The 27,864-nt window shown below is 47.2% G+C and overlaps 1 protein-coding gene across 1 annotated transcript in view; it reads right to left on the reverse strand.

Moving 5' to 3' along the window:
• LOC119462270 (disintegrin and metalloproteinase domain-containing protein 10) overlaps positions 1-27,864 on the reverse strand; it is a 49,321-nt gene that overhangs the window by 18,686 nt on the left and 2,771 nt on the right. Inside the window, exons 3-8 of the mRNA XM_049672912.1 lie at positions 18,414-18,570; positions 15,914-16,032; positions 13,787-14,049; positions 11,523-11,804; positions 9,389-9,541; positions 5,829-6,021 (exon numbers count right to left, since the gene is read on the reverse strand). Of these exons, the coding sequence (XP_049528869.1) occupies positions 5,829-6,021; positions 9,389-9,541; positions 11,523-11,804; positions 13,787-14,049; positions 15,914-16,032; positions 18,414-18,570 (1,167 nt within the window). The remainder of the gene's footprint in view (positions 1-5,828; positions 6,022-9,388; positions 9,542-11,522; positions 11,805-13,786; positions 14,050-15,913; positions 16,033-18,413; positions 18,571-27,864) is intronic.

Consider the following 27,864-nt stretch of genomic DNA (forward strand, 5'->3'; position numbering starts at 1 on the left):
AAGCACAAAAACAGAAAGGGACACGAACGGGACAGGCGCTAACTTCGAGCTAACGTTTAATGCCATATGTCGTGAATATATACAGAAAAACAGGCAAGAAGAAGAAACGAAAAGACAAAAATAACTTAACTAATCACTTGATCGTACTAATACGTGCGTGTAACTAAGCGCTTGTCACCAGCAGCCCCATAGAAATTTTATTTCTTTAGCAGATAACAGTAGAGACGGCGAGCTCACGCACTACATAAACATCACTACTCCTTACTGCAGCTTCCACGATCTCGCGCGTGCACCGATCTTTGTCTCTGAACAAGACTGCAGTGTTGTCAAGATACGGAGCACGTTCGATTCCATCGGCAGTGTAACACCAAATGCCCCTGTCCTCCCTATGTCACGTTCGTGTTGGGCTCCGTAGACCGCTCGTTTAGCAATCGTACCGTCTGCCCTACGTAGGTTCTGCCACACGATAGTGGTATACTATAGACAAGACATTCGGCACATGTAACTAATTCTTTTTTTTTGTGCTTTGCTTTGCACCCCTTCTTTTGGTTTTCCACAGGCGATGTCATCCTGCACAATGTCGTCAGTTTGTCCGAGCTGACATGACAACTTTCACACCTGCATTTTCCCCAATCTTGTTGAGACGACGTGACGCCGTGTGCAGATATGGAATGACGGCCACCTTCTTTCGATCACACTTTTCATTTTCATGCACCTGATCAGTCACACGTACTTGCTTCGTCTTGCGCAGAATAACCTCAGCCACTGCAGCGGTCAAGCGTTCAGGACAGCCTGCTGAAGCTAGACGCTGTATTTGTATTCGGAAGCTTTCGTTTCTGAGTGAGTCCCGTTTTTACCAGCTTTGTGCAAGCCGACAGAAACAGCAAAAAGGGTTTATTGTTTCAAAATTGCTATTTGGCATCACCAGGGGGGGGGGGGGGGGTTATTCTCTACGAGTCCACCTAGTGGACTGTCCACTTCGGCTGTCACTGCTTGGCTCCAGCTGCACGAGCGAGAAGAAGCCAGACAGTCTCCTTCTCGCTCGTGCAGCTGGAGCCAATCGATGACAGCCGAAATGGGCAGTCCACTAGGTGGACTCTTACAGAATAACCCCCCCCCCCCCCCCCCAAGGGGCATCGTCTATACCCACCAGCACGCTATAAGATGACAGCACACTATCGTGTTTGGTTAATATACTGGGATGAAATTTCTTGGGAAACAAGAAATTTTAGCTGCAAAAATTTATAAGCAGCTTCAGTGACCGTATACAGGCGCATGAGCTCTACCTTTGTGCGAAGGTGAGTTAGACCTTTTGAACATGGCCAGACAAGCATTGAAGATCGAGTACGGAGTCGTCGCCCGTAACCAGCCTCAATGGTATAGCAAACAAGGAGACCGTTTGTACATTCATCACAGAAGACAGGTGAGCAACAAATACGCGAAACGGCGAGTATGCTTGAAATGCGGCTCGGTGCAGTTAAGGAGATGATAGAAAGCTTAGGGTGCGTAAAAATAAAAAAGTCGGCAGACCCAATCTCACGACGACTGTCGTTGGAAATGCGCTTAGCATTGAGGCAATATAGCGTCGCAATGTATTGCCACCTACGAAACGCCGCATGTACGCATTGCGTGCACTACAGCTGGACTCCGCTCTCTCGCACTTTCCCATGAACACTCTGTGCCATATATCGGCGCTGCTGAGACACGCATCACGTGGCAGTCGAGCTCCTCTTTCGCGCTTCTTTCTGGAGACGCTACGCCACGTTGAAGTGCCGGCGAGAAGTCCGCACATGGCTCCTAGATGCGCAGCGTGTGGTTCCGTTCGAACATTGAGAGTTGCCCCGTCTCTGGCCACACACCTAAAGGTATATACTCACTCAACCAAGTTGACAAGAGGTTCACCGAAAAGCGGCAAATACCCTGTGCGTTCGTGGCGCAGCTTGTCAAAGCGTTGGGCATGAAATGCGTTCATTGAAAACCTGGCACATACCCACACAGCTACACCCTTCGGGCCGTATTTTAGCCACAGAAAGCTAATCGTCCTCTGTATTGCGCGGCTTTCCTCTCTTTAGATCCCGGCCATGGCGGCCGCATTTCGATGGGGGCGAAATGCGAAAACACCCGTGTACTTAGATTAAGGTGCACGTTAAAGAACCCCAGGTGGTCCAAAATTTCCGGAGTCCCCCACAACGGCGTGCCTCATAATCAGATCGTGGCTTTGGCACGTAAAACCCCATATTTTTTTCCCTCTCTTTAAAGCTCTGCACCTGGTCCTTCCAGGTCACGAACAGGAAGAGCGTTATCAGTGTGACACAGCACTTTCGACAGGAAAGTAGCAAGTGCACAGTTTTCAAGAAAGGAAACGAAAGCAAGACAGATGATTATTTTCGTATGGTGAAAGTACACCCCAAGAAGGTGCAACTGTTTTTAGAGTGCAGTGCACTTGCGGCGCAGCTTGCTAACGCGTGATGACTGGTAGGACCAACCTCCATGCCCTCCAGTCTGTTCAAGCTCAACCTCTGCGAATAGGTTTTGGTCTTCCCAGCTGTGCATCCACAGCATCAAGAATAGCCATCGCGCATGACCACCCAATCAATAGATAAATTCAAGTCGACTGTTTAAGAATGCACATCAGTAACTTCGCCCGAGTTCCATCGCATCATCTCTCCTCCCTTCTTGCCGCTCGACCTCGTTCAGCATTCAGCAGGATTAGCGCCACCTACCATGGAACTTTACCGTCGAACTTAACGCCTGCAGCAAGACCATCTATACGGCTGTGGTGCCATCCCATCTTCTCATTCTCGGCATCAAAAAGAAAACGGAGATGTCATCTTTCGCCCTCAAACAAACCGTACTTGCCTTCCTGCATGAGATTCACACAGAACGCATCCACATTTACACGGACGGTTCTGTCTCCTCCAAAAGTTCAGCTGAGACAGTGGCAATGCCCGCGAAATCTATCATTCAATTTAAGACGTCTCACATTGCAACATCGACGGCTACTGAACCCTCAGCTATCCTTGATGCTCTGGAGTTCATTGGTCACGAATCATCACAGTCATCGGCTAATCTTTTGTTATTAGAAGGCAGCTCTCATGTGTCTGCTGTCCCCTTTTAACCATGAACCTAGTGTGCAATTTGTCGCAGACATCCGGCTGCTTCATGATGCAATCGACAAGTGGCCCACCATCATCTACCAGTGGATACCGGGTAACTGCGGAATGTATGGATATGACCATGCAGGATGACACTGCCGGATCTGCCCACGATGGTGCCCATACGATATCAATACCACTGTCGAGAACAGAAGCAGCCGCAAGACTTCGCTCCCTCACACGCGAGCTTACACAGACCCTATGGAACACCAGTGAATTCACCAAAGCACGTCTCCACAGATTGGATCCATGCTCTGCATTCCGTCTTCGACCAGGGATACTACGAGAGGAAGCAACACTTCTGTGCTGCCGTAGCTCGGCTTGGCCTTCACGAACTCCTATTCCTTCCACACTGGAATGGCCGACAGCTATATGCCTGCGACAACTGTGGCTGCGAGGAGATGACCAAGCACCTACTCTGCGGCTGCCCCGTCACAATGTGGCACGAAAAGTGCTCGCGACCGGGCTCCAAAAACTCTACGATCGCCGCTTGGCCGAGGAAAAAGTTATAGGACGCTGGTTCATACGGGCTTCGGCACTCAAGGCCTTAAGTGGTCGGCTCAAGTTCTTAAGGGCTTGTCAAATGTGCGACAGACTTTGGAAGTTGTAGCGCGTAGCATCGCGTTATTCTGTGATTGTTTGTCACTTTATTTTTTAATGTTACATCTATCACCTTTTATTCCATTGACCCCTTTCCCCAGCACAAGACTGCCAGCCGGTACTTGCACTAGGGAAACCTTCCTTTTTTCCCTTCCCTTTTCTCTTTCTCTCTCTCTCTCTCTACTGGTACTTTCGGCTGGTCGGAATCTCCTATCGCAAAATCAGCTGGTAAAAATGCAACCGGGCTCCGCTCCCGTTGCACTGCTGCTACACTGCACGCTGCTTCCCATTGCACATGCTATGCCGCCTATCGGCGCCGCCGTAAAGTTCATCGGAGAAATAAAAGGTGTTTTTTGCCATCGAGTGGTACATTTCCAGTGCCACTTACCTAGTTACCGAAGTTGGTGTCAAAGACGTTCATAGAAGAGAGGGACGCACCTACTGGCCCATCCCTAGTGACCTAAGTTGGTATCGAAGAGATTCGTTGAAGAGCAGCGCATACCGAGCGGCACATACACAGTGCACGAAGTCAGCGTGAAAGAGAATAATAGAACCACGCATACTCAATACCGCAACCGCAGTGACCCACGTCGTCGTCAAAGAGGTTCGTTGAAGAGCGGCATATAGGCACACAGTGCCAATGACCCAGAGAAACAAGTTGGCGGGAAAACGGATAGATAGATAGATAGATAGATAGATAGATAGATAGATAGATAGATAGATAGATAGATAGATAGATAGATAGATAGATAGATAGATAGATAGATAGATAGATAGATAGATAGATAGATAGATAGATAGATAGATAGATAGATAGATAGATAGATAGATAGATAGATAGATAGATAGATAGATAGATAGATAGATATAGATAGATAGATAGATAGATAGATAGATAGATAGATAGATAGATAGATAGATAGATAGATAGATCGCCCTGAGAAGGCTTGAAGTACCGTAAGAATACTAATGGCATTAAACACTGCAGGAGCTGCCATTGCTCGGTAAGCAACCTACAAAGAAAGTGCCCTTGATGCACGATATGGCGCACCCTCACAATTCTTGCTTACCAGTGGAGACAATTCACAGAAGGGCGTGAGAAGTGCTTCCGAAGTCCGCCTTGCTACCTCATCTAGCTTAATCAGACTTTCACCTGTTCGGATATTAAAAGACAAAATTCGAGGACAAGGATACGAGCACAGAAGCAATGCGTACAGGCAGTGCGTCAGTCTCCGTAACGGTGTTCTATCGGAGATGTAGAGTCAAGCTTCCTGATTGTTGGGAAAATGTATGCATTGAAAGGTGCATAATGTGGGAAAAAATTAAATGTCTGAAACATAAGGTAACGAAATTTCATTTTCAGTAACGCAGCGTAATACTGTAAAGTTGCTGCTCCTTACATTCAGTATGGACCTTCGTAGCCTTCATAAGGGTACGTATACCCAAGTGATGCAGAAACCACTGGGCAAGAAGTAAAAGTTGTACTTGAGTTAATTGTAGTTAAATACTATTTATGGCAGTACAATTAGTATTGTTCGTTAATGAACCCTACAAATAAAACTGTTTGTTGTTTTGTTGTCCAATTGTTGTGCTATAAGTAGGACAAGCTAGCTCGGTGGTGCGATCGTAGGTAACATAGCTGTTACAGGCATTTGCTGCTACATCCATGGCATCACCATTGTTCAAAGTGCATTGTTCCGGAAACTCAGTAACGCCATTTCCGAATTTGAGTGGAAGAAACATGCCCCACAGACTTCCGTGGTTTGTATTAGCAAAATCAGTGCAAAAGGGAAAGGTTTATCAGTGCTGCAAATCTACCGTTTATTTCATTTCTTATTGACTAGCTTCCGAAAAATCGCATACAGCTTCAACCACAACGACAGTTCGCTACGTAACTTGCACGAAGCCGGCACGACATCTCTGCAGCCATACAACAGTGTCACCACCAGCTGGGCTGTGCCGGTCTGTACATTCGCTGTACATGTTATATAGTAATGTATACGGTAAACATAATACTCGCACGGTAATATAAATCCCGATCATATAATATCACGCGACTGTCTCAATACATACCATTGAGCTCTGCAACATACGCCAGACCCAGCGTGCCACCCGGGAAGTCGCGGTACGTCCACAGGTACGAGACGCAGAAATTGTTGTGGTCTGTCTTGGACAGCTCGACAAGCGTGTGCGTTGCGTCCAGTGTGTCGGCGCAGTAAGGGTTTGACCGGCGCACCTTGCCGTCACACGCGCTGGAGTCGTTGATCTGCGGCGAGGTAATAGCCACCAGAAACAACCGTTCAGTCCGAGAACAACCATAATTTCTTAACGCTTCAGTGCTTGCTGGCTTCCGAACTACGCGATTCAGTTCACCATGTGCAATTCAGACGTTGGTGCATAATTTGCACAACAGACCACGGTCTGAGAATGTCGGGACGGCGATCTGAGGCCGAGTGCGTTGGCGCGGTGATTCTTTCTCGCTCAACAAGTGCTAAATAGTCTGGCAGCGTACTGCTCACCAGTCTCTCTATCTTGGGGCTTGCTGTGGCGAAACTTTTCGCGGTAGCCGTCCGCCGTAAACCTGAAACTTTGCAGCAATGCTAGTTTGGTCTTGTCATAGTCGAGAGAGTGCTCCGGAGGCAACCGACTAAACACTCTCAACGCTTCACCGTCGAAACATAGGCTGAGCGGTAGCCCATTTCTCTTTCGGCCAACCCTGGCCAACCCTCGTTCAAACCGCTTCAGATATGCGTCTAAATCATCGCGGCTTTCATTGAACAGAGGGATCATGTTATGCGGGCTCACGGAAACCGAGGATTCTGCCTAGGTTGCTTACGAGCGACTGAGACATGTACATGGCTGTCGATCTGCTCCACCTATCTCTGCTAACCTTATGCGCAACTGTAGAATCTTTTCCTCACGCTCTAGACGATCCTTTACCGCCTCACGTTCTGCTACACGTTCCTCACGCGCCCTTCTCTGTTCCTCATCAATTCAGTCTTTCATTTCTGGAGGGACAAGGTCTATGCGTTCAGTTAACGGGCTATGCTCCAGGGTATTCATCTCGCAGCTGCTAGACGCACACTCTGTAGTATCCGGCTTTGTCCTGTCGTGGACGCCAATTTGTGATGACAGGTTCTGGTGAAAATATCGTGCACGCCAGGGCAATCTTAGTGCGACTACCAGACAGAGCAATTTGTACACCAAATACGATCTTTTTACACCAAGCTATCACGGAAATTAACATATTTACAACCCAGGAGTACTTGTATAGCATGTAGCAAACATCAGCACGGATGTGACCAAAGTTATATAATAACTGTAATGTTCCACTCCTCAATGACACGGTAACTATTAAAGTCACGGTGACTGTGACACACAGATTCACCAGGGTAGTGGCGTCGGGGTGGTCGCCCAAACGACGGCCTGATTGCCGAGTACGTGACGGAGGACGGACCGCAGAGCCCCTTGTCGACGCTGTCTGCCATGTCAAGCTGTGTTGTCGCGACCAGCACGGTCAACGAACGGGTCGGAACTGTGTTCACCGGAAAGGTCGGCAGGACAGGGTGCGTATCAATGTTTAGCTATGGTCGACGGAGCCCGCCCTGGCTGCGGGGCGGCCAGGCCGGGCCCTCTCGCTCGACCGGCCAGTCAGCTCCACCAACCAAGCAACGCTCGACCATGGACAGTCATCCGTGAACGTCCGCGGAGCAGTCTGGTTCCTTCGAACCGCAGGGCTGCCTCCTGGCTCTGTCTAGCGATGCGCTGCCGCTGGTTCACGAACCAGTCCCGCCTCCTTGTCGCCAGCCTTCCAAACCTCGCAGCACATGCTCTTTTCCGCCCGTGCCTCGCGCTTTCCTCTTCCTCCTCTTCTCCATTTTGAGTTTGCCGCCGCCTGTTTTTCCAGGCTGTGGCTTATCCCTTTTGGGGCTTGTGTTGAAGTCATCGAGCACGTCTCACACCAGAAGTACCACGTCGACTGCATATGTAGCTCTATACCTATTGTTTCCTTGTGAGACTGTTGAACATAATTTCAGTTTTCTACATCATATAATTCTTTAAAACAGACTTTAAAACTGAATTCAGTTACTCAGTGACTTGTTTTAGGTCATCTGTATTATTGCTGAACGGCAACATAACCCGCGAAACACTGATTGCGGAAATATCCTTACAGCCAATTCGTCCCTACCTAGCGAAGATCTTCTCACAAGAACATAGTGAATATTAAAGTAGAATGACACAAAGCTGGTTTGTACGACACTTTGAGCAGCCTGAATCACTATTTGAGGTGTAGTGCGAACCCACTGGGTGTCGATCTGTCGGCTTTGTTTGCATCGGGCTTGGCAACCCACACTGCAGCACAAGAAACGCGCTGGTGGAGAGGTACTAGTGTGCACACATTCTTAAGCATGCATTCAAAAAAAAAGAACAGCAGTGCTGGTAGTAATGATCTTCTGATGTTATGATGAACCACCAGGAGTTAGAAACGTTCAGGCGTTGCACGGTGTGTCATTGAAAAAATAAAAATTTCACTCAGCCGCCAGCATTGCATCGCTAACCTCCAAATAAAAATTGGCCGCATTTCTGCTTGCTTCGCTGCAGATGACGTCGAAAGACGATAGCCTTCTGCCGCCCCTGATACGTAACACCCTCTCTTCTCCGCCCTCCCACCCATCATTTCTGCCCCTCCCCTCTGAATCGTACCATAATGGACGCAATGGAGGTTTTTCCTGAATTCAATTCAAATTTTCCGCGTTCGCCCTGCTCTCGCGCCATCTGTTGGGGCCTTTTATTACTGTTGGCTTAAAGCCGCCTACAGAGCCACGGCTTCAGTCGGTTTGTTTTTAACGCCTAGCGTCTCTTCGACACCATTTCTAACGCGTTGATCTTTCATTTACTAACGTAAAAACCAGTCCAACGTGGACTCTTAATTAGGTTAATGCTGCGGATCACGGCGATGTACATATATTTTGCCTCAAATAGGCCTGAGGTTTCCTTTGCGCTGTATAATGCTGACGTGTATGACCCCGTGGCACCAGTGCTAGTAGCTTGTTTGGTTTTGGCCGGGCGGTTGAATCGCTTTTGGCCGAGCGGTTGAATCGAGTGACAGACAGACCAAGCTGTTCGCGTTTAGGTAGCCCAAGAAAGACCGTAGTCTATAAAAATAAATGGCCTTACTTTCGCGAACATTATGCGATGTCACCCTGCAGGTAATCTTGCGTTGATAAGTAGAAAGATTCAAACCTTTAATTGCTATTATGGCCTGCTACCTGATATGGGATTTGAAGCTTTCTTTCTTCGCTTTTTTTTTCAACAAACCTTCATAAAATTCCGTCATGACAGCCGTTTTTTGCCTCTACATTTTATGGTATTCCAGTAATATGCGCAGACGCTGGTACGTCTACGGTCGGCTTCTGCTTTAATGACACAATCACGAAGGTTTGTGGAAGGTAAAGGTTCACTATTCCGTGGCAATCTCGGCAATTAGGAGCAAGAATTGCAAAATTGGCTTTCAGGCCAGTACCAGCGTAAAGCGAGATTTCGCTGCTCTTGTGTGATTTTGATTGCGGTCGGTAATTACTTTTATCGCCAAAGCAGGAGAGTTCAGTGTCATCGGCGCCCACATGAAGTACCTGCAAGCGTTGAACGACAAACGAGATGTCGGTGATGCCGTTGAAGTTTGTGTTCCCGAATATTTCCGTGGCAGACGCCACATGTGTGTGCACCAGGCTCGTGATATCCGCTTGAATCTTGGTGGTGTCGCCGTACATGTCCGATGATACCATCTGAAGAGGGAAAGAAAACAAAACACGTACAACGGCGCAGAAGTGCAGGGATCCTTTGACGAACACGTTGATTTCGCCACGAAGCTAGAGATGCCATCGCCACCACAGAAGGGGCAAGAGTACGCATTATAAGAGAGTGCTGATAGATATTTCCTGTTCGTCTTATTTTTTCGCAATAATAGCTATCGTACTTGCCCAGCGTTACAGTGTGAATCCTCATTTGCACCAGAAACGGTACTGATAGTCCGTGTTGTGCGCCCGTTCGCTGCAGCCACCGTCCTTTCAACTGGCATAACTCGACGTTGTATGGCACCATATTGGGCTATAATGACCTCGGGAAACAATCGGTGGTCAATCAACACCACCTAGATAGCACAAGGCCTACGCACTCCAATCATGACGTCATGCTGCCTAGCCCGACTGCCATAGAATCTAATGGCGATGCTCCCGCGTAAGGAACAGTTATTTTGACGTCACCGCTTTCGTCACGCCAGCCTTGGAAGTGGCAATTTTAGGCCAGGAAGCATGACGTCTTATATCAGAGTGCGTAGGCCTGCGCTATCTAGTTTGTGCAGGCTCAATAGGCAATTTTGAAACACAATTGACGACACGAAAAGGGTCGATAGCAGCGCCAACGACCAGCATATCAGAACTACATGTATAACAAACTAACATGGAAAGAAGGAAGCCGGTATATTAGGTACTTTTTATGCTTGCAGAAACATTTAGATCTGCTTGAATAACTCCCATAGTTTCTATAATTTGGGGGTGCGTCAACCGACGGTCAGTCCCGCGCTACGAAGAATCCCTTCTGGTAGGCGCCTGCGCACAGAGTGTTCTCTTGGCCGATATCGTTAGCTTGGCTGTTCAATTCATATCGACATAGCCCCAATGCTTAACCGCTTCCACAGCAAACAGCAATGCGCTCACGTGCTTTGGAGCAAACTGCATCTGACCATCGTCTTCCGTGGTTCTTGTGCGCACCACAATCTCTCTATCTCTGTGCGCGCACAGTGGTTACAATAGAGTGCTTTAGCTGAGCGCTTGCTGTCCGCTCCGCTCAGACCGGCATATGCCACAGAACCGCTTAGCGGGAACGCTAGTGCTCTTGCGCACAACGCTCATACTTGCAGCGGAACGAAGACCGCATCCCTCGCCCCGCTACAAAGCCGACTGATCGGAGCGTGACAGCATGTCTACATGGCCCCTTTGTCGTTTTGCAGCCGAGTTGACAGCGCGTCGCTCGCGTCTCGGCAAGACGCGCTTATCAAATTCGAAATCTACGCAGTTCCCTGCAGTATCTCAGAGCGTGAAACCTGAGCGGAGCGGAGCGTAAGCGGCACTGTGCTAAAACTGTCTAATAAGTGGTTGCAAGCAACAGATGAGCGGATAAAACGCACGCCGCTCACACCTACGGTTTTCAGACCAGCTCTCACTCGGCCCCATTCCCTCTCTCTCTCTCTCTCTCTCTCTCACTCTTCGTTTGGCTTCGATTAGCGCCTGCTCCTCACGCCTCCCCTTCGTTTTCAAGCCGCTCTTTTCCACCAGGTTGCCTGGAAGTGCGAAATGATAACGGTCATTTCCTTTTCTGTACCTTCTGTTACAGACAGCCGAAACCGACAGTGACACCACGCGACGTAACCCTACTAACCCGTTAAAAGTAACACGCCAAGGATGACGAAGCCTATCAAAACGTCGCACATCTGTCTGAGGCACTTTATTATTCCTGTTTATGGAACTTCTATGCCACAGTGTGCTGCCATCTGGCGGCTTCCATAGAGACTTCATAGGAGCCATAATGGACTGAATGGTACAGCTTTACATACGACGTTCGCAACCCGGATTCGGACACAGGAGGACGCTCCACGCGCATGCGTTTAGTCTCGATACTTTCGCATGTGAATTCCTTGACACGGCACTGCAACGTCGGGTGCTCCCTTGAAGATATTAAATACTTGCGGAGTATTTATGTGTTTGTAACGGAACAAAATGCAGAAGTCATCGAGTGTTTCCGCTGGCCCACCTCGTAGAAGGTGTGGTCGACGCTGAGCTCGATGTTACACACGCGCTGCACGCTCTTGCCCTGGCGACGACCAGCATCTCCCTGCGGGTGTTCATCGGCCGTTCGTCGACGGGACAACCGCTGAGGTGCACCGGAATCCGCCGGCGCGTTGCCTGAGGCGTTGGCATCAGGGGCCTGCGATACCTGAGGTGCCATTTCGGCAGCCTTCACGGAGCGTCTGGCTCGCCTCTGATTGGTGGGCTATGCAGAAAAGTGAAGTACGACCCATAGATAGGATGAATCAATTGCAACGGACCGTTTTTACATACAAGAGGGGTATAGGCGGGGCAAATACATTTAGAAGGACTAAGCACAGCCGACACAACAAGCGCCGATTTAAGTGAGCCGAATTTTTACTGCCCGAACGTCTGCCACTCATATTCATGCCTGAGATTTAATGGACTAATTTAATGATGATGTTATCTTCCCAGGTTAGTAAGGACATTTTCTGGAACTTCTGGAGTAAATCCTAAAATGTGGAAGCGCACATTTTAGGTTTATGGATAGTTTAGGCAATATCGTATGGTATGTATCTAATGCTTATCCGCAGCGGTATATAAGCCACTCATGGTCGTTGGATGTCACCATAAGTTACATTGGTTATTTCGACGCTGTGCGTTAATATAGAGATTTAGAATAGGGGCCCCAAACGTTCTGGGGCCCCAATTGAATAGCGCCGAAGTCCCTGCACATGCGCGAGACGCTAACTGCGCTTGCGTTTTGCGTCGGGCACGCTATTTCACTGATTTAGCGGGAGCCCCCAAAACTGCCCGAAAAGCTTTGCGTCAAAAAAACATGGTGGCACCTATCGAAGCGATGGCTTTAACCTAGCGCCAAACTGGGCTCGACTCGTGGTAATGCGTGGAGTTCGTAGAGAAGTGACTGCGGTTATCGCTTTTCTCCAACTACGTGTGTAATGAAGATTGAGTCATTGGACGCCGATGATTCCGAATTCGATTGTCTGTTTCATGGCTCGTAGGCCTAGCACTGATTAACTTGGCTGTAAAGTTGATTACTCAAACTGAAGCGCAACAACTTGCTTGTTGCTAATAGAATAATTTTTAAATTGTAATTAAACGCAAAAACACAAACGTCAAAATTACTCTTATCATAAAACAGCATATTTTATTTACATACTTATATTAGCTTTTCTTTGACATCGCAGTGGCGCTGCAAGTGCAACTACGGTCAGAGTGTCATTTCTTAAAAATCGCGCGGAAACTTCATCGGCAGTACGCTAAAGGGACAACACAGCTAGGCTACAATTTTTCTTCTCTTTTTCTTTCTTTGTTGTATTGAGGCCCCTTTAGTGCATAAAGGTTCTAGAAACTTCTTAAGTTTAGTATTTGGCTATTATATAATATAGTTCAACTTTATGTAGAATAAAAATAAATGAACTAATCCCGGGTTGACGATATCAAAATCCACGGCATCACAGCGAAGTGGTGCGGTAACTTGAAGTAGGCTGCCCTGCCACCATTCAATGTTGCGCCTTTTCTGGCTAATAAATCCTCCTATCACAGCAATAGCGAAGTTTTTTGATGCTGTAAACGAAAATGGCTAATACAGATTAATTTAGTCTTTTCTTTAATGTACTTTTCGAAAGGGCTTATTGTTCATTGACTGTATACATAAAGATGGCTTCTGCAGGCAAGCGCCAGAAAACATGCAGCTTCATTCCATTCATGAAGTGCGACGTCCCAAAGCAACGCAGAGGTCATGAGACTATCATAGTGGACAGATTTTTATTGATTTGGACTACTTGGAGTTATTTAACTTGCACCTAATGCTTGATACGCGAGCGTCTCAGCCCAACTCCCTAATCGGAATGCGGTCGCCAAAGACAGGTGTCCAACCCAAACCCTCGTGCTTCGCAGCAAAACGCCAAAGCTACTGGATCATCGCGGCCTGTATCGCCCTCTCTCTTACACTCGCGTCCCCAAGTACGGCCGCTGTCAGAATTTAGCCAGACAATGCAGACGCATCGGTTGAGCCTCAGAAATGTGGGCTGTAATGAGCAAACATCGAATGCCTTGGAAGGATAACTGATTAAGCTTGCCCAGTCAAAGAACCCCCACCAGTAATCTCCAGCACAATCGCAGGACGAGTAAAACGGCACTTAAGGTGTGTGTACGGGTTAAGTATAACAGCGTCTGTAAGCGTATACCTCCGCGAATGCTCACCGTTGCCGGCCCGCGCCCGTGTCGGCGTCGAGCGCCGACGGCAATGTCTCGCGCGTGTCGGTGCACTCCGCATCCGGCGCCGTCGAAGCTCACGTCCTTAGCGGCGTAGATGAGCGAGTGGAAGAGCGAGGACGAGGTCGAGGACAGGTAAGGGCTGGCGCGCTCCACGTAGAAGTCTCCGTCGTCGTCGCCGGGTGCCAGCGAGATGCGTCCGCTGAACACGCCGTCCACCAGGGAGCCCACCACGCGGCTGCCGGGAGCGCCTGCGACCCAACGAGGACACCGCACCGTCCGCGGTGGAACTTTCGACGTTACCGTAGAATTGTGGTGGCCGAAAAGCATGGACGGCACAGATGCATAGAGGTATAGGCGGAAACAAGTGAGCGGGCGGTAACGAAGGCACTGGAAAAACTAGCTGGGTTAGACTCCACGCGTCAACATGGCAGCAACAAACAACAAGACATCTTAGTACAGTGTCTATATGCTCTTAACATTGCCCTTGGTAACCGCTGTGCAACGTGCGTTGTCACTTAGCGCCTCACTTAGCGCCTCACAAATTGGAGCAGGTGAGTTTGCAAGGCGTATCCGCTTGTAATAACTTTCCAAAACAACGGCACTTTGGAGATGTACACCATCAACTTTGCCGTAAGAACGCACTGTTATTCCGCCTATTGTTTTAAGAAAATGCTCTCTTATGCATTGAAGCACAAAATAACTGGAACACCAATGTATCTCGATACACAATTTGGGAAATAATACCGCAAACCTGGTGTCATCATGGAGATCCTTTCAAGTGGATATATCTTGCAAGCTTACCAGCTACAATTCGGAAATTTCAATATGTGCCGTAATGTACGGAAGGTTATATATATATATATATATAGGTTGTTTCAGCGAACACTGTCAAGATTTATTTAAGGTTGCCTGTGGCAGATAGCCCAATCCTAGTTAGTTAGCTGGTCTAATCTTAGAGGCGGATTACTTGCACAAGAAATTGAAATGCATAACCAACTAATTAACAAAATCTTACTAATTAGGTTTTTAACTAATTACCTGATAGTCCATATTGCAATTCACAAATTGGATCCATAGTGTTCGCAAGGCGGATTCACTTGGAATTAATTCTCAGGATGACACCACTTTCAAGATATTAATTTCCCGAACTTTGCGGAGAAATGCATTGGCGTTCCAGTTAATTTTGTGCTTCAACGCATAACGCGACGTTTTAACAAGAAACTAACTGGAGAAAGGCAGAAAGCGCCCAAGTGCAATGGCACATACCGCTGTAAACTAGCGAACCTGAGTCTATCTAAGCACGGTTGGGTCTACTTAAGCCTTAGTCAGTCATCAATAGGCAATCGATAGCCAATAAATAGCTAATCGATAATCGATCAATAATCAATAAATTTCGGAAAATGCTGGGAATGACTTGGTAGTGCTTAGCCTAGGCCAAAAGCCAGGACTAGCTTTAGCAATGGGCCTCCAGTGCAAGCTACGTTCATTTTTTTTTTTGTATCCTCTTGCGCTCTTCGCTCCTGCGTGTGTGAAATGTAATGTGCCTGGCAGTATATAAAAGTGCACGCTTCCACTCTCTTGCCGAAGATACACCATCCCCTGGCGGAGCTGAAAAGCTCCTACGTGCTTTCAATATTTGCGTATTCGCCGCTCACCCAGTGTTTTGTCGGTGCAGTGACAATACTTGCATTTCAGTTACTCAGCTGTGAGAGTACGACAGCGATCGATTTGAAGTAAGTCTGCTAGGAACGCGCCCATGCAGCACACATTGGATCCTCAGGCATAATTAGACTGCCTTTGTTTGAGAGTATAATGCTAATCGGAACGTTCGCAACCTCCTAACGAGCTAAAGGCGCAATTTGTGCTTTGTTCCAGGACTGCTTTCTCTTACGGTTCGTTTCCAAGTTCATTCTATTTGCCTTCAGTTACTGGTTCGTGCACGCTGTTATGTTAGTTGTTCTTGTCTGTGTCGACCACTTAGTCCAAACATTGAAAATGAAATGAATTCAAACGAAAGTAATATCGAATATAATATGTGGCCCGTGCAAACCATTTAAGTAAAGAGTATATATACTGAGGAGAACTCTGTGGGAGACACAAACAGGCGAGCACCTGCAACGTGTCCGGAGTAGATGTGGTCGAGCTTGGGCTGAACGCGCCCTCGGCTCGTCACCAGAGAGAAGTCCTCGGAGAAGACAGACCGGTCCTGGGTCAACTGCAGCCGGAACTCTCTGCAAGGCAACACGCAGAACTACACATCTCGCAATCGCTTAACACGAGCGGATAGAACAAGCAAAGGCGTTGGGTTCCAATTTTTGATAATCGCAGATGTGAGCAATATGCTTCTCAGAAAATAACCTGCTCGTCCCTATACTGCATTGTGCTAGGAGTAAGTGAAAACCTTTGCTGAAACGCCTGGAACTTTAATAACATATTGTGAGTCAGAATCGTTTCGGCGACACATAACTGCTTCACTGCCCCAGTTCTGCTTTTTTTTGTGTTAAGACTAGGCGAACCGCGGTGTTCTCGAATCCATATATTCTGTCTCCTCCTTCCCTTGATGTTCTTTGAAGGAGGGCTCGGCTGTTTTCACTATGCTGTGTCTGTGGAAATGGAAAACTAAATCGGGTGGCATTGTTAGAGCTAACTGCGCGAATTGGTGCATATATGTACGCGATAACGAAACCGCGAATAGGCAGGGAGGCTGAACAGAGTAAAAGCACTTTCTGTGAAGTGAAATAGTTTACTGTATGCACTGCATATCCGAACCACAGCCTAGGTGTTTCACCAAACGAAAGCTTGTTTAAAAAACAAATATAAAAAAATTAAAATTGAACGATTTCATATCGCTTGCAGAATCAAGCTACAGGTTCAAAGCAACGCGGCATTTATGTTTGCTTCGACTTTCACAACTGACCCAAAATTTCGGCAAGTTGACTACTATAGGTGCATGCTGATAATCGTGACTTAAATGAGTCTATTAATGGAGGCAAGATTAACGTTGGCCGTGCCAGCAGGAGCCCGTCAAACGTCGTGTTCGTTGCAATGTTACGAGACAATCTACAAGTACACGGCGAAATAATATCATTTGAGCCCGTTCAGCGTTGGAAAAGAAATAGAAAATTACCAAACTATGCTGCCTCTCCTTGTCAAATCAATACGAAGGAAGCAAGGTGGCTGTGTATTGCACATTATGTTGCAAGAAAGAGAACTTAGGAGGTTTTTTTTTTTTTTTTTTTTTTTTTTTTACTCAGCTGACATCCTTCGATTGGCTCTAAAAATGTACGATAGCTGGCTTTACTTGATAGGATAGCCCAAAGTTATATGGGGATGGCGATCTGCGTATCTCATTTCAGCTGCGGGAGTTCGAACCCTCTATTCTACAAAAGCACAGCTGATTTGGTCCCTTAATGCTGTGTGTGTCTTGTTCTCTATTTAGTGCAGCAGCACTTCGAAACAGGCTTTCCTATATCTCTCCCTACCTCCGCTTCGTTACTGTGCGAAGTGGCCGGCTTGCCGTGAATCCATGCATGACTGACACGAAATTTCCGATTTTTCATTTTCTGCGTTAAATTGGTGTTGTGAACCCAGAAACTCTACAAAAAAATAATGGCGAGCTTCATAACGCAATTATTAAGTTACTACAATATGTTCCCGATAAACCACTTCCAGTTGCGTTTCCAGAACTTGCACACCACATGACGCAGAGAAGGTGGTCACGTGGAAGCAAATCATCGCGGTGTTTTGGTAGCAAAACGGCAGACGAGCGAGCGAGCCGGAGTGAGCGCCGAAACATCGCAATGATCTGCACCCATGTGACCACCATCTGTGTCATGCCATCATGCACCTCTCGAAAAATGAAACCAAAACTGATTTCTAGAGAAGCAATTGTAGCAAACTCTTTAGGGCGCTCTCAAGTTTGCCAATATGTTTTCGGAGGATTCGAGGTCCATGACATTCATATTAATGCACAAAATATGAAAAGTCGAAAATTCTGCGTCAGTGCTCCTTTAAAAACTCAAATAGGGTTTCATCCGTTCCTTCGCTACGCCACGACGTCCGCCGTCCTGTCTTCGTTGTAGTCACAATTCCACCGTCGTCATCGTCGTCATCCTCATCATCCTCATATCACCACCACGTTGGGCTGTCATCACTTTCTCCTGGTCGTGACCATGTTTGCTCCATTGTGCTCAGCCAAGGAAGGTTTTAACGATGACTGCAGGAGTTCTGAACAACGTTGTTGGACAGTGAGAGCAGCAACTGTTGACTTAGTACTAAATTAGTTTAGAGCTGGGGGAATCAACAAAATCAATTGCCATATTTTTTCCGGCGGCTGTATCGACTAAGTCGGGATGAAGGAGGTGTTGATGAAGTAGTGAACATTCCCTTTGCTCTAGCGTTTGCAGTCTACATGCAAGCAAACGTATAAAAATAAGAAATAACGAAAGATAAGGGTGCGAAATGAAGGACTGAAAAAGAAAGGAGCAAGGTGATTCTATAAAGATCACGTGGTAGCGCTTCAGTTTAGTTGGCTTTCGATCCACGAGAACTATCTCTCCTTAAAGGAAATCAATAAGCACGAATGGACAGTGCGAGAGAGAGAGACGCTGACCTGCCGTGGGCCTTGAAGGCGACCTGCACCGTGCGTGGCCTGCTGCTGTCGTGTCGATGAGCGGCGGCCGATCGCTTCCAGCGTCCCAAGCCGCGCACGCCGACGGGCTCGTACGACAGCGGCTCGTAGTGGCGCACGAAGCGGTTCAACACCCGCGCTGCGTAAGCCAAGGAAACCGCGCATTTTATACCACTGATGAGTAAAGCCTACTTTACCACAGCAAAGTGAGACCCAACAGCAGCGTCGCCTGTTCGTTTTGCACTCTACGCACTGAGATACGTAATTATGTTTGGCTCGGTAACACTGGATCTGAAACGAGGCCCACGCGATCCGTTTTATTATTTGGCGTGTTGCGACACTGAAATCAGTGACAAGTTTGACGCTGGTTTGGTTCAGTTCACTCGCACGTGAACAGGCGAAGTATTGCACCCAGTTTACGTCGCCGACTTATTGTACTTTCAGTGGACGCCATGGAGGGTGAGTAGAATAACGAGATTAGTGCAGCGCTGATATGGACTAAACTGGATAAAGAAGTACGCAACTCGAATGGCTACAGCAGTGTAATTTTTTGCGCTCGTTTGTTATCGAGAAGGCAACCAACGAAACCCACAATTGGGGGTGAAGAATAACACTCTTTGCTGCCATGTGTTCTGCTTACCTTCATGCAACAATGTACAATTCACTGAGTTCTTTATTCTACTCTAATTTTTGACCATTTCGCGTTAGCTATAACACTGCCGCATAAGCCAACATGTGCAGTGGAGAGATTCCGCCGTATGTTGCATTGTTCAAGTTCCTCTGTTTTTTTATGAATACATCTTGCAATCGAACGTATTTCTATACTTAGTTGCCTCCCAGTCATATCTACAAGGTACGCAATATGTTTATTTTTATTTTTGCCATGCTGGAGCTGGCCGTGAGCACAGAGGATGCCGCTCCTAGCTGCTTTGGGAGGTCGTGGATTTCGTGGTGCCGATACCGTGATTATTTACTCGATACACTAAGTGTCAAGTACTTGTCTACATATACTTGTCTGCGTACTTGTACACATACTTGTCTGCATGTACACTAGCGTTCACTGCTAATACCAGACGGATTGCTTTAGAAAGCGCTGGTGCGTTATTCATGGTGGACTAGCGCGTGCCAGTTGTGGATTTATGAGAAAATTCAAGTGCACTCATTTCAAGAATAAGGCCTCACGAGTGAAGTAATGGCGATGCATGGCTTCTGTGCAAGAATGGACGGAAATGAAGTTCAGGGCAACCGTCTTATTACAAATATTCACGAAGAGTCATGCATTTCACAAACCACAGACTTCCCGAGGCATGAAATTTGATTGATTTATTCATTCTGTCGTCGACTGCTAATTGGTTAGGGGCTACAGCACCTGGGAATATGATAGCCGCATATAGTACACAATTTAGTTTTGTCGCTCTGGGATTTCTCCACCGAGTTCCTGAGTCTAAGTTTAAAGACAGCAATCTTGCTCTCCTCGCCAGTCATAATCTAGTTGCCTCGGCCGAGATCGCAACCGCTACCTCGTATTCAGGGACGGCATTCACAAAAAAGCTCTTACCCTAGAATTGCCCGTAAGACGAAATTTCAGCCAATCATGATGCTTGACATATCATTAAAGGAAGGCGGTCGGCCAATGGGAAATAGTATTTGCAAACATAAAGCTTTGTGAATTCGGCTCCAAGAGCCGAACGCTATAGCTACAGAGCTATTGTGGCAAGTAAGCTGCCGCGACACGGGACACTGGTGTTTGTAAAGGTCGCCACCAATGTTGTTATAGCCATAAAATTAAAAAAAGCGATCAACTTCAGAAACATTTTCAGAGCTAATTGCGGAGGCCACGCTCCGCTGTGCTGAGTACGGTGAACGCACTACCAACGCCACCTAGGTGGCGTTGGTAGTGCTTTTTGATGCCAGCGTCCCTTCGAATGCTGGCATCGAGGCGTCGTAGTGCTGAGACCACCGAAGCGTTCACTGTCGGTGCGCGTTAGTGTCATAATGCAGTACTTCTCTTTTCTGCTCGTAGGCGGCGGCACCGCCCCGAGCAAGAGCGCGGGTACATGGAGGAGTGTTAGATATATAAGGCGCGTCTGTGTAGCTCTCTGCAAATGCGTTTGTGGCGCAATGGGTTAAACGCTCGGCGATCTATCGTCGCGGACCGAGAGGTCGTGGGTTCGATTTCCAAATTTTGCATGTTTGTGGAACTTTTTCTTCTGGTTTCTTTCTTTGTATTATGTTCTATGACGTATTTCCGTGACGGAAATACGTCAGTGAAGTCTTGGTGGACCCCGGCATAAAACACTTTCGTGTTAAAAGTTGTCGCAGTTTCACCTGACAGGCGAAGCATCAATAGCGATAGCAAATTTGTAGATAGCTATACGGAGTAATGATATTAGCTTTATCAGCTGTATAAACTTGGACATGCAGCAGCACCGGCAACACGCAGAACTGTTGTCGACGCCGTCGGCGTTTTGCCCGCGTTCGCTCAAAATGCGTGCGGCGTTGGTGACTGTTGCGGGAGCCTCTGATATAAATAGGCACTTGGTGCCGCCGCTAAACGTCGCCTCCCTTCCCTCCCCCACGGCCTCTCACGCGTCGGAAGAAGGCGCGTTTGCTCTACCATAGCCTCCTATATATATATATATATAGGAGGCTATGGCTCTACATATATGGTGATTGTAAAGGAGGAAAGAGACGCCTACTTCTGCAGCCCTTAAGCGAGCACGGCGCAGAACGCGCGTTTGTTCTCCGCCGTGCGTTCACTCCCCGTGAAAGCGCGCGCCCCTCGCGCCCTTTCACTCGCACATACAGCGTTCGGCGCGCGGCGACGATTTCATCTCCATTGACGTCATACGGAACCTCACGGCGACGGCGACGGCGACGACGACGGCGACGGCGACGACGACGGCGACGCCGACGGCAGAAATCTGCTTTTGAGTGTCCATGTAATTGCTATCGCAATAAAAGAAAATTATTAGAGAAAACTCTGGCGCTGGAGTTGTTCAACCATACCATGGTAATGATGGCTAGCACATGGATTTGTCTAATCTTCGCCCTTGTGGCTTCAGACGTTCTTGCGGTGTTATTAAGCTTTATCCTTCTCAATTTCAAACCAATAATATTTTTCTAAACACAAGAAGGCAAATAGATTCTGAGCACAGGCATGATTATTGCGAATTGTTGGATTTATAACACAGTCACAAAGTCATTCGAAGCTAAAAATCAGTCGAACTTTAAGCAAATTCATATGCCATGCATGCTGACTGAACCACCACACTTGAAGCTCCTGCAGACAATAAAGTGCTAGAGGTTCCTCTATTATTTTTGTAGCAAACTGTACAGTTATATAGCTGACTGGTAGCGCCAATTGACTTTATTCCGGAGTTACGGACAACAGATAAACTTGTGGAGCCGTAGTGTGCTGACGTATTCCGAACTTTTCACAACGCGCGGTGTCAGGACAGCCTCAACTTGCGACAGTGGTTAGTATGCGAGCAGCGAAGACGGCGACCGCGGTAAGGCTACCTCCTCTGCGCTTTCAATCCCCTCCGCGGAAGGACGACCCAACGTTCTCTCAAAAACCGCAATGGCACCAACGGCACCAACGGAACTTACATCACAACTGCTACACAGACGAATCGCAGTACTGCTTTAGTGTAAAACCCTGAATCTATCGCGAGAAGCGCTGGAAAGGGTGACCAATTGCGCAGCGTCGGCATTCACCTACTTCGCCTCTGAAATCGGTCAGTGCCATAATTTCTTTTTATAGTAGGAACTGCCAAACTTACCGGCCTGCATTTCTTGGCTGAAAAGAACCAACGTAGTGAGCAGAGAAGCAGCGAGGGGTTTGCGTTGCCAACGCAGTCTCATCCTGACCCACCAACGAGCAGCAGGGTTCACTTCTTCTTCAATGATCATGGCTGACTGCGCGCGCAGTTGCAAACGGCGGGACTAGACAGTAATGCGTCATTATGTGCAATGCGCACGAAGCAAGAACCTGTGCCATCGAATACATAGTCCAAATAGGCCGTCGCACCTCAGCACTACAGAGCATTGGATTCGGACACGGGGTTGGAGTCTGCTCAACAATTTGGCCGACCAAATGGCTCATTGGTAATCCTTTTCCTGAGACTCCACGAGCATCCATATATTCTGAACGTAGAGCTCTCCTCCGAGCCCAGAAGACCATTTCACGTATACCCCTTTGAGCACACGTGACATAGGTCGAGGCTGGTGGTTGCAAACAAAAGCATTATAACAACAACCAGAAGTCCATTCTATGATGACGCACATGTGCACCTCGGCGTGTCCTGCTTCTTTCCCGAAACCTTTCCCACATGGACGAAGCATGTCTGCGAAGGCTACTGGCTGGGTATTTCTTGACGGTTGTTATCACTCGGGCATGGAGGTATACAAGTTAGAACCGCGGAACGTGTCCTTAAATTCCGGACTCCTGCGCCTTCGACGGACTCTTATCCCCTGCTGTGGCCGTGCCCTGAAACTCGGAATAATTTAGGCACAAGGTGCAAAGGGAGGCCAGGCTCATCCCTAACGCTTCAGACAGCTATGCCCATTGGATAATGGAAACAAATACGCAACCTCATTGTTGCAGTCCCAGCATCCCACAGCGATGCATGCGATTACATTATTTCATTTTTACAGCGAAGCTGTTAAGGGCTATGTTCCCCAGGATTGCGTCCGTGTGCAGAGAAAAACTGTCATCATCAGCACTGGCTCTAGCAATATCGTCACCAACCGTCAACGTCACCGCTAAACCACCATACTCAGTTTTTTCTTCCCCATTGCTTGGCTCGCATGTATATAATAATCTAACGACGCCGGTGAATGCATTTCCAGCCTTTCTGCACTACACAGCGAAACAGAATCGTGGTGATCACATCACATCAATAACATGTCCCCAATGCTCGTCAAGCACGAACTCTTAAAGTTGACTAGCAGGCGCGTTTAGGGTCATTCTTGAGTCGAAAGGATCAGGTTTGGCTTGGTGGTGCCATGCCATTGAAACAGGACTAGTCAGTAGGGTTAGTAGAAAAATCATATTGGTGCACAAGAAAATGAAGTGGTGGCAAAGGAGAATACGTTAAAAGAGTAATGACATTGTATTTCCAACTTTTACTTCTATATTTATTGCGATGTCAATTATATGTACACTCCAGCGACATTTCTTCTGTCGTCGTCGCCGTCGTCACCGCCGTGAGGTTCCGTATAAAGTCCAAGGGCGATAAAATCGTCGCCGCGCGCAGTATGCTGTATGTGCGAGTGAAAGCGTGCGAGCGTGAGCCGACGATTGCGGCTCAATCTCGCACACGCAAGGGAGGGAACCGGGGAGGAAGCGCGCCGTCTTTCGTCGCACGCAACGCTCCGTGGCGAGGGTATGGAGTGGGGAGGCGTGTTCTACTCCGGGCTGCCCGGGCGGGCGCCGCAGGGCCGCTGTATCTTGAAAGCGATCTGCGATGGGAGCAGAGTGCGCCGAGTACTGATAGCTTCGAGTGCGCTGTGTTCTCTCCATTACTTAGTTCGCGTTAAACCGAGAGGCCGCACGAAAGTCAATTCGCTCGCCGCTATATATTGCAGCGCTTCCTCACTCCACCGTTTTGACATCGAGTTTCCGCGGTCATCGAGTTAAATGTGTTCATGTTCGATTGTGCGCGCGTGACACCATGTTTGTTCATTTAGTTAGTATGTGCACGTTTACAAGTTTATACGGACAATAAAACTACTATCCTTACTTTGCATAGCTGTCTATTGATTTGCTATCGCAATCGATGCTTCGCCTTGCGGGTGAAACTTGAACATTTTTTTAGAAACATGTCCTTTTTAGCAGAAAATAATTTTCCGTCATATCTAGCGGCTTATTTAACGCACGCTAGCACCATTGAATCACACGGGATTCAATTTTAAACTTGCTAAGCAATTTTAGGTGAAAAAAAAACACGAGTTCTGCCAAATTTTTCGGGTTCCGAACGTTAGGTAAAGCCACAGTGAAGTGTCAGGTGTCTTCACTTAGCAGGGGGGAGGTGCGGTTTCTCAATTTGCACTGTATCTGCGACACTCCCATTTTTTTTCTACGAATATCTTCTCATTTTCTGATTATTTTACTATGAGAATCGTCTTCGTAAGACAAAAACTCGCTGAGTTACAACCGTTTTAGTCCAATGGGCTCGCCTCCTCCAATATGGCGGCGCCCGTGTTGGCGGGAAACCAGTGACGATACCGAGGCGATTCTTGTTCGGAAAAAGATTCTCCCTGATTCTCAATGATCACACTTGCTTCTTTAGGTCCCAGGACATCTTTTGGCAGCTTTGCCTCTCAGAAAACTGCTGTGAGTAGGATGTAATGGCTGTTTGAACATCCAAGGTAGGCAATGGCCGCCAGTAGGACACAATGTGAGATGAAAATGAGTGATATCTATGCTTTACTAGATGTAGAGAGCTCATTTTTGTTACGGAAGATTCCTGAGACCTTTATGCTGGTGGAGTATTAAAATTTGGAACTGTACTCACGGCCTGGATGGTTGAAAAGACGGAAAGACCTCCTCCCAGCCAAACCAGCAGCCGCAGGCCATGGTAACGCTGATGATGATCGTCTCACATGGACACTGTTTTCACTTTACTTTTGTCATGAAATTAATTAAACGTGCGAGGAACAGGTACCTTTCTGTGGATGTCAGCAGCCGGAAGCTGCAGATTCACTTGATTGGACATGAGTGTGCGTCGGCAGAACGAAGTCTCGTTCCTCCGGTAGCCTGAGATTTTTAACGGTGACCATATGTGCGAGTGCTTTTTTTGTGGTGTGCACGCAGATGGAGAACTAGGTAGAGCGAAGAAGTGAGAAACCAGTGGCGTTTCAGCGCCTTTTATACCACAGTATCGCTGTATGGCTTTGCTGCCTTGAAACAATTTACTCCCAGAAGCTATCGCGGAGTTCTCTCCGTCGATGCAGAGCCCACTCCGAAGAGAAGTAACAATGTTCGGACAGGTATATTTCAGGTATATATAGCACATCGTTAAAATCCACCATAGGAATCAGTAAAGTGTATAGGTTATTTTTCCACAGGCAAATAAAACACTGTAGGGTTGTGCGACCTTGCAGAAGCACTGCCCAAATTCTAGCGAAGCTATAGGCCCGAATCCACAAAAACTTCTTACGCTGGAATTGTTCGTAAGAACTAGTTTCAGCCATTTCGCATGTAAGACATATTATGATCTAAGGCGGCCGCCCAATGCCAAAGAGCACTTACGTAAGAAAATCTTTGTGAATCTGGCTCCAGTTTTTTTTTTTTTTTTTCGAGCAGTGGCATAACAAATTTCAGTTGCTTGTGACTAAGCCACGCAGTTTAAAACGGTGTCCCACATACGACTCACGCATTGGCACTGATTCCCGCAGACTACTATGCTTTCGAGCACTTAGTTACTATTTGTTTCTTCTTTTTTGCGTGTTTTTGAAGTTGTTTAGTTACCGCACCAATTCGCCCAACTCTTCTTACATTTAATTAAGGAATATCCAGCCAAGACTATCCTTTACCCGCGCGCTTTTAACCCTTTAACTGGCAAGATAAGAAAGACTTGACCTAGAATGGTATTATTGCTTTAGTTATTCTTTACTTTGCTCAAACACTTACCAATTGATTATATTAAACGGTCTCTCTAAAAGTATGCGAGATACAGTAGGTCAAAATTATTGTTGACCAGGTGAGGAAAGGTTAATGTATGGTCCCAAACAAGACCGTGGCACTTGCTTTGGCAAGGTCAGTGTGTGTTCTTGAAATGTACCTTTATGGAGTTAAGAAATAAGAGCTCGTTTAAAAAAGAAAAAAAGAAAATTCGCATTGGCGAGAATATGACCCCCACGTGCGGTAAGACGATAACGACGAAGCCTTCAGGTTTTGTGGCCAATACATCTGCTGCTGCTCCCGCTTGTCATTTAATTACTAAATAAGTTAAAGCTAAATAAGTTGCTTGTTTAGTTCGCCGAGTTCATCGTTTAATGCTCGCGGGGTTTCGCGGAACACTTAAAAAAAGCGAATGCACGCAAACTTCCTCCAGTGGTCAGTCAGGCGGCAATCGTGCGTGCATTCGCGGCTTTCTCTCATGCTTGGAAAAACACTTTTATGTAGCCCGTGTTGAGCAACAGTATCAGTAGTTTTTCATGTTGCTCTACAATATTCTCGCTGACACTTTTGATGTAATTATAATATTCGGGACGTTTATTATTTAATTAATGTGAATTATGTCATTAGATGGAATGCAAGAAATAATATAAGTATCTCCAAGCAACGGCAAATAACATTACCTTGCTTCGGTCCAGCTACGTGGCATTTGCATATTTTTTTTCAATTTGACTTTGCGTACACATCACCCATAACGTTCCCCCTAAATCTGCGAATATAAACCCGGTGACTCATTTATTCACATTGGACACCACAGGCGCCTAACACAACACATGAAAATAGGAAGAAAACGACGGTTCGGTTATGATTTGCGAAGCTCCTTTTTAATTTCGAAACACTATCTTTTCGCCACACATTGCACGTAACCCCACCTTGCACATAACAATTTCCACCAAATGCAAAGACGTCGTGACGTAGAGTCTTTTCATGACAGTGGGAAATATAGCGAATAACAGCCGTACAACGCGTTCTAGCACTTGATGAACAAATTTTTGTACAAAAATAATCCATCCAGAGCTCAGACCTGTCACGACAAACTTGGGCTGTCCAGAGAGCCCACGATGCGGCGGTTAGGCTCGGCCTACCCGTCCCCACGTGGGAGCGGCCCGCAGCTCTGCCCTAGGGCAGGGCTTCTCAGGACCTATAATAAAGTTCTTTGTCTGTCTGTCTGTCAATTTGACTCAAGTTACGTGGTACCCCCAGTATATCTATATATAGACCGGCGTCTGCGCCCTTAAAAGTGGGTGCTTGTTCGTTTGCGAGCACTGTTTTGTGTTTGCATGGGTAAACACGAGATCATGTATACATTGACGATTCTAAAGTCGCGCTAATTCTCGGACAGTCAATCGAGTATCTTGAGTATGCGGCTCTGGGAATCCGTTTGTTTGAGCACGCGTGCTTCTGCTTGTGGGCGGCAGACTTTGTTCTCAACCGATGCCGTTCGGCGCAGAGGCATATGATACCAGTAAACAAGGTCACTGACTAAGTATACTTAGCCGTTCTAAGCGCGAAGCGGGGTTGGTTCAATGTCACTTCCTGTACAAGGGCTCGTATATCCGCGTTGCTTAGCTTTCTCATTTGCTCTCCAGGAAGCTACATAATGCAGGCTGTATAGTGTAAAGCTGACTAGCAGGGCCAAGAAATACTGATTTACATGTTTTCTTCTCGTTGATAAGAAATGCTAACCGCTTTCTTCCTTTTGAAGCGCCTAGATTCAGGAAGCCGGCCACGACATTGCTCTTACAT

Source organism: Dermacentor silvarum, chromosome 8 (assembly GCF_013339745.2).
Source record: "Dermacentor silvarum isolate Dsil-2018 chromosome 8, BIME_Dsil_1.4, whole genome shotgun sequence".
NCBI lineage: Eukaryota > Metazoa > Arthropoda > Arachnida > Ixodida > Ixodidae > Dermacentor > Dermacentor silvarum.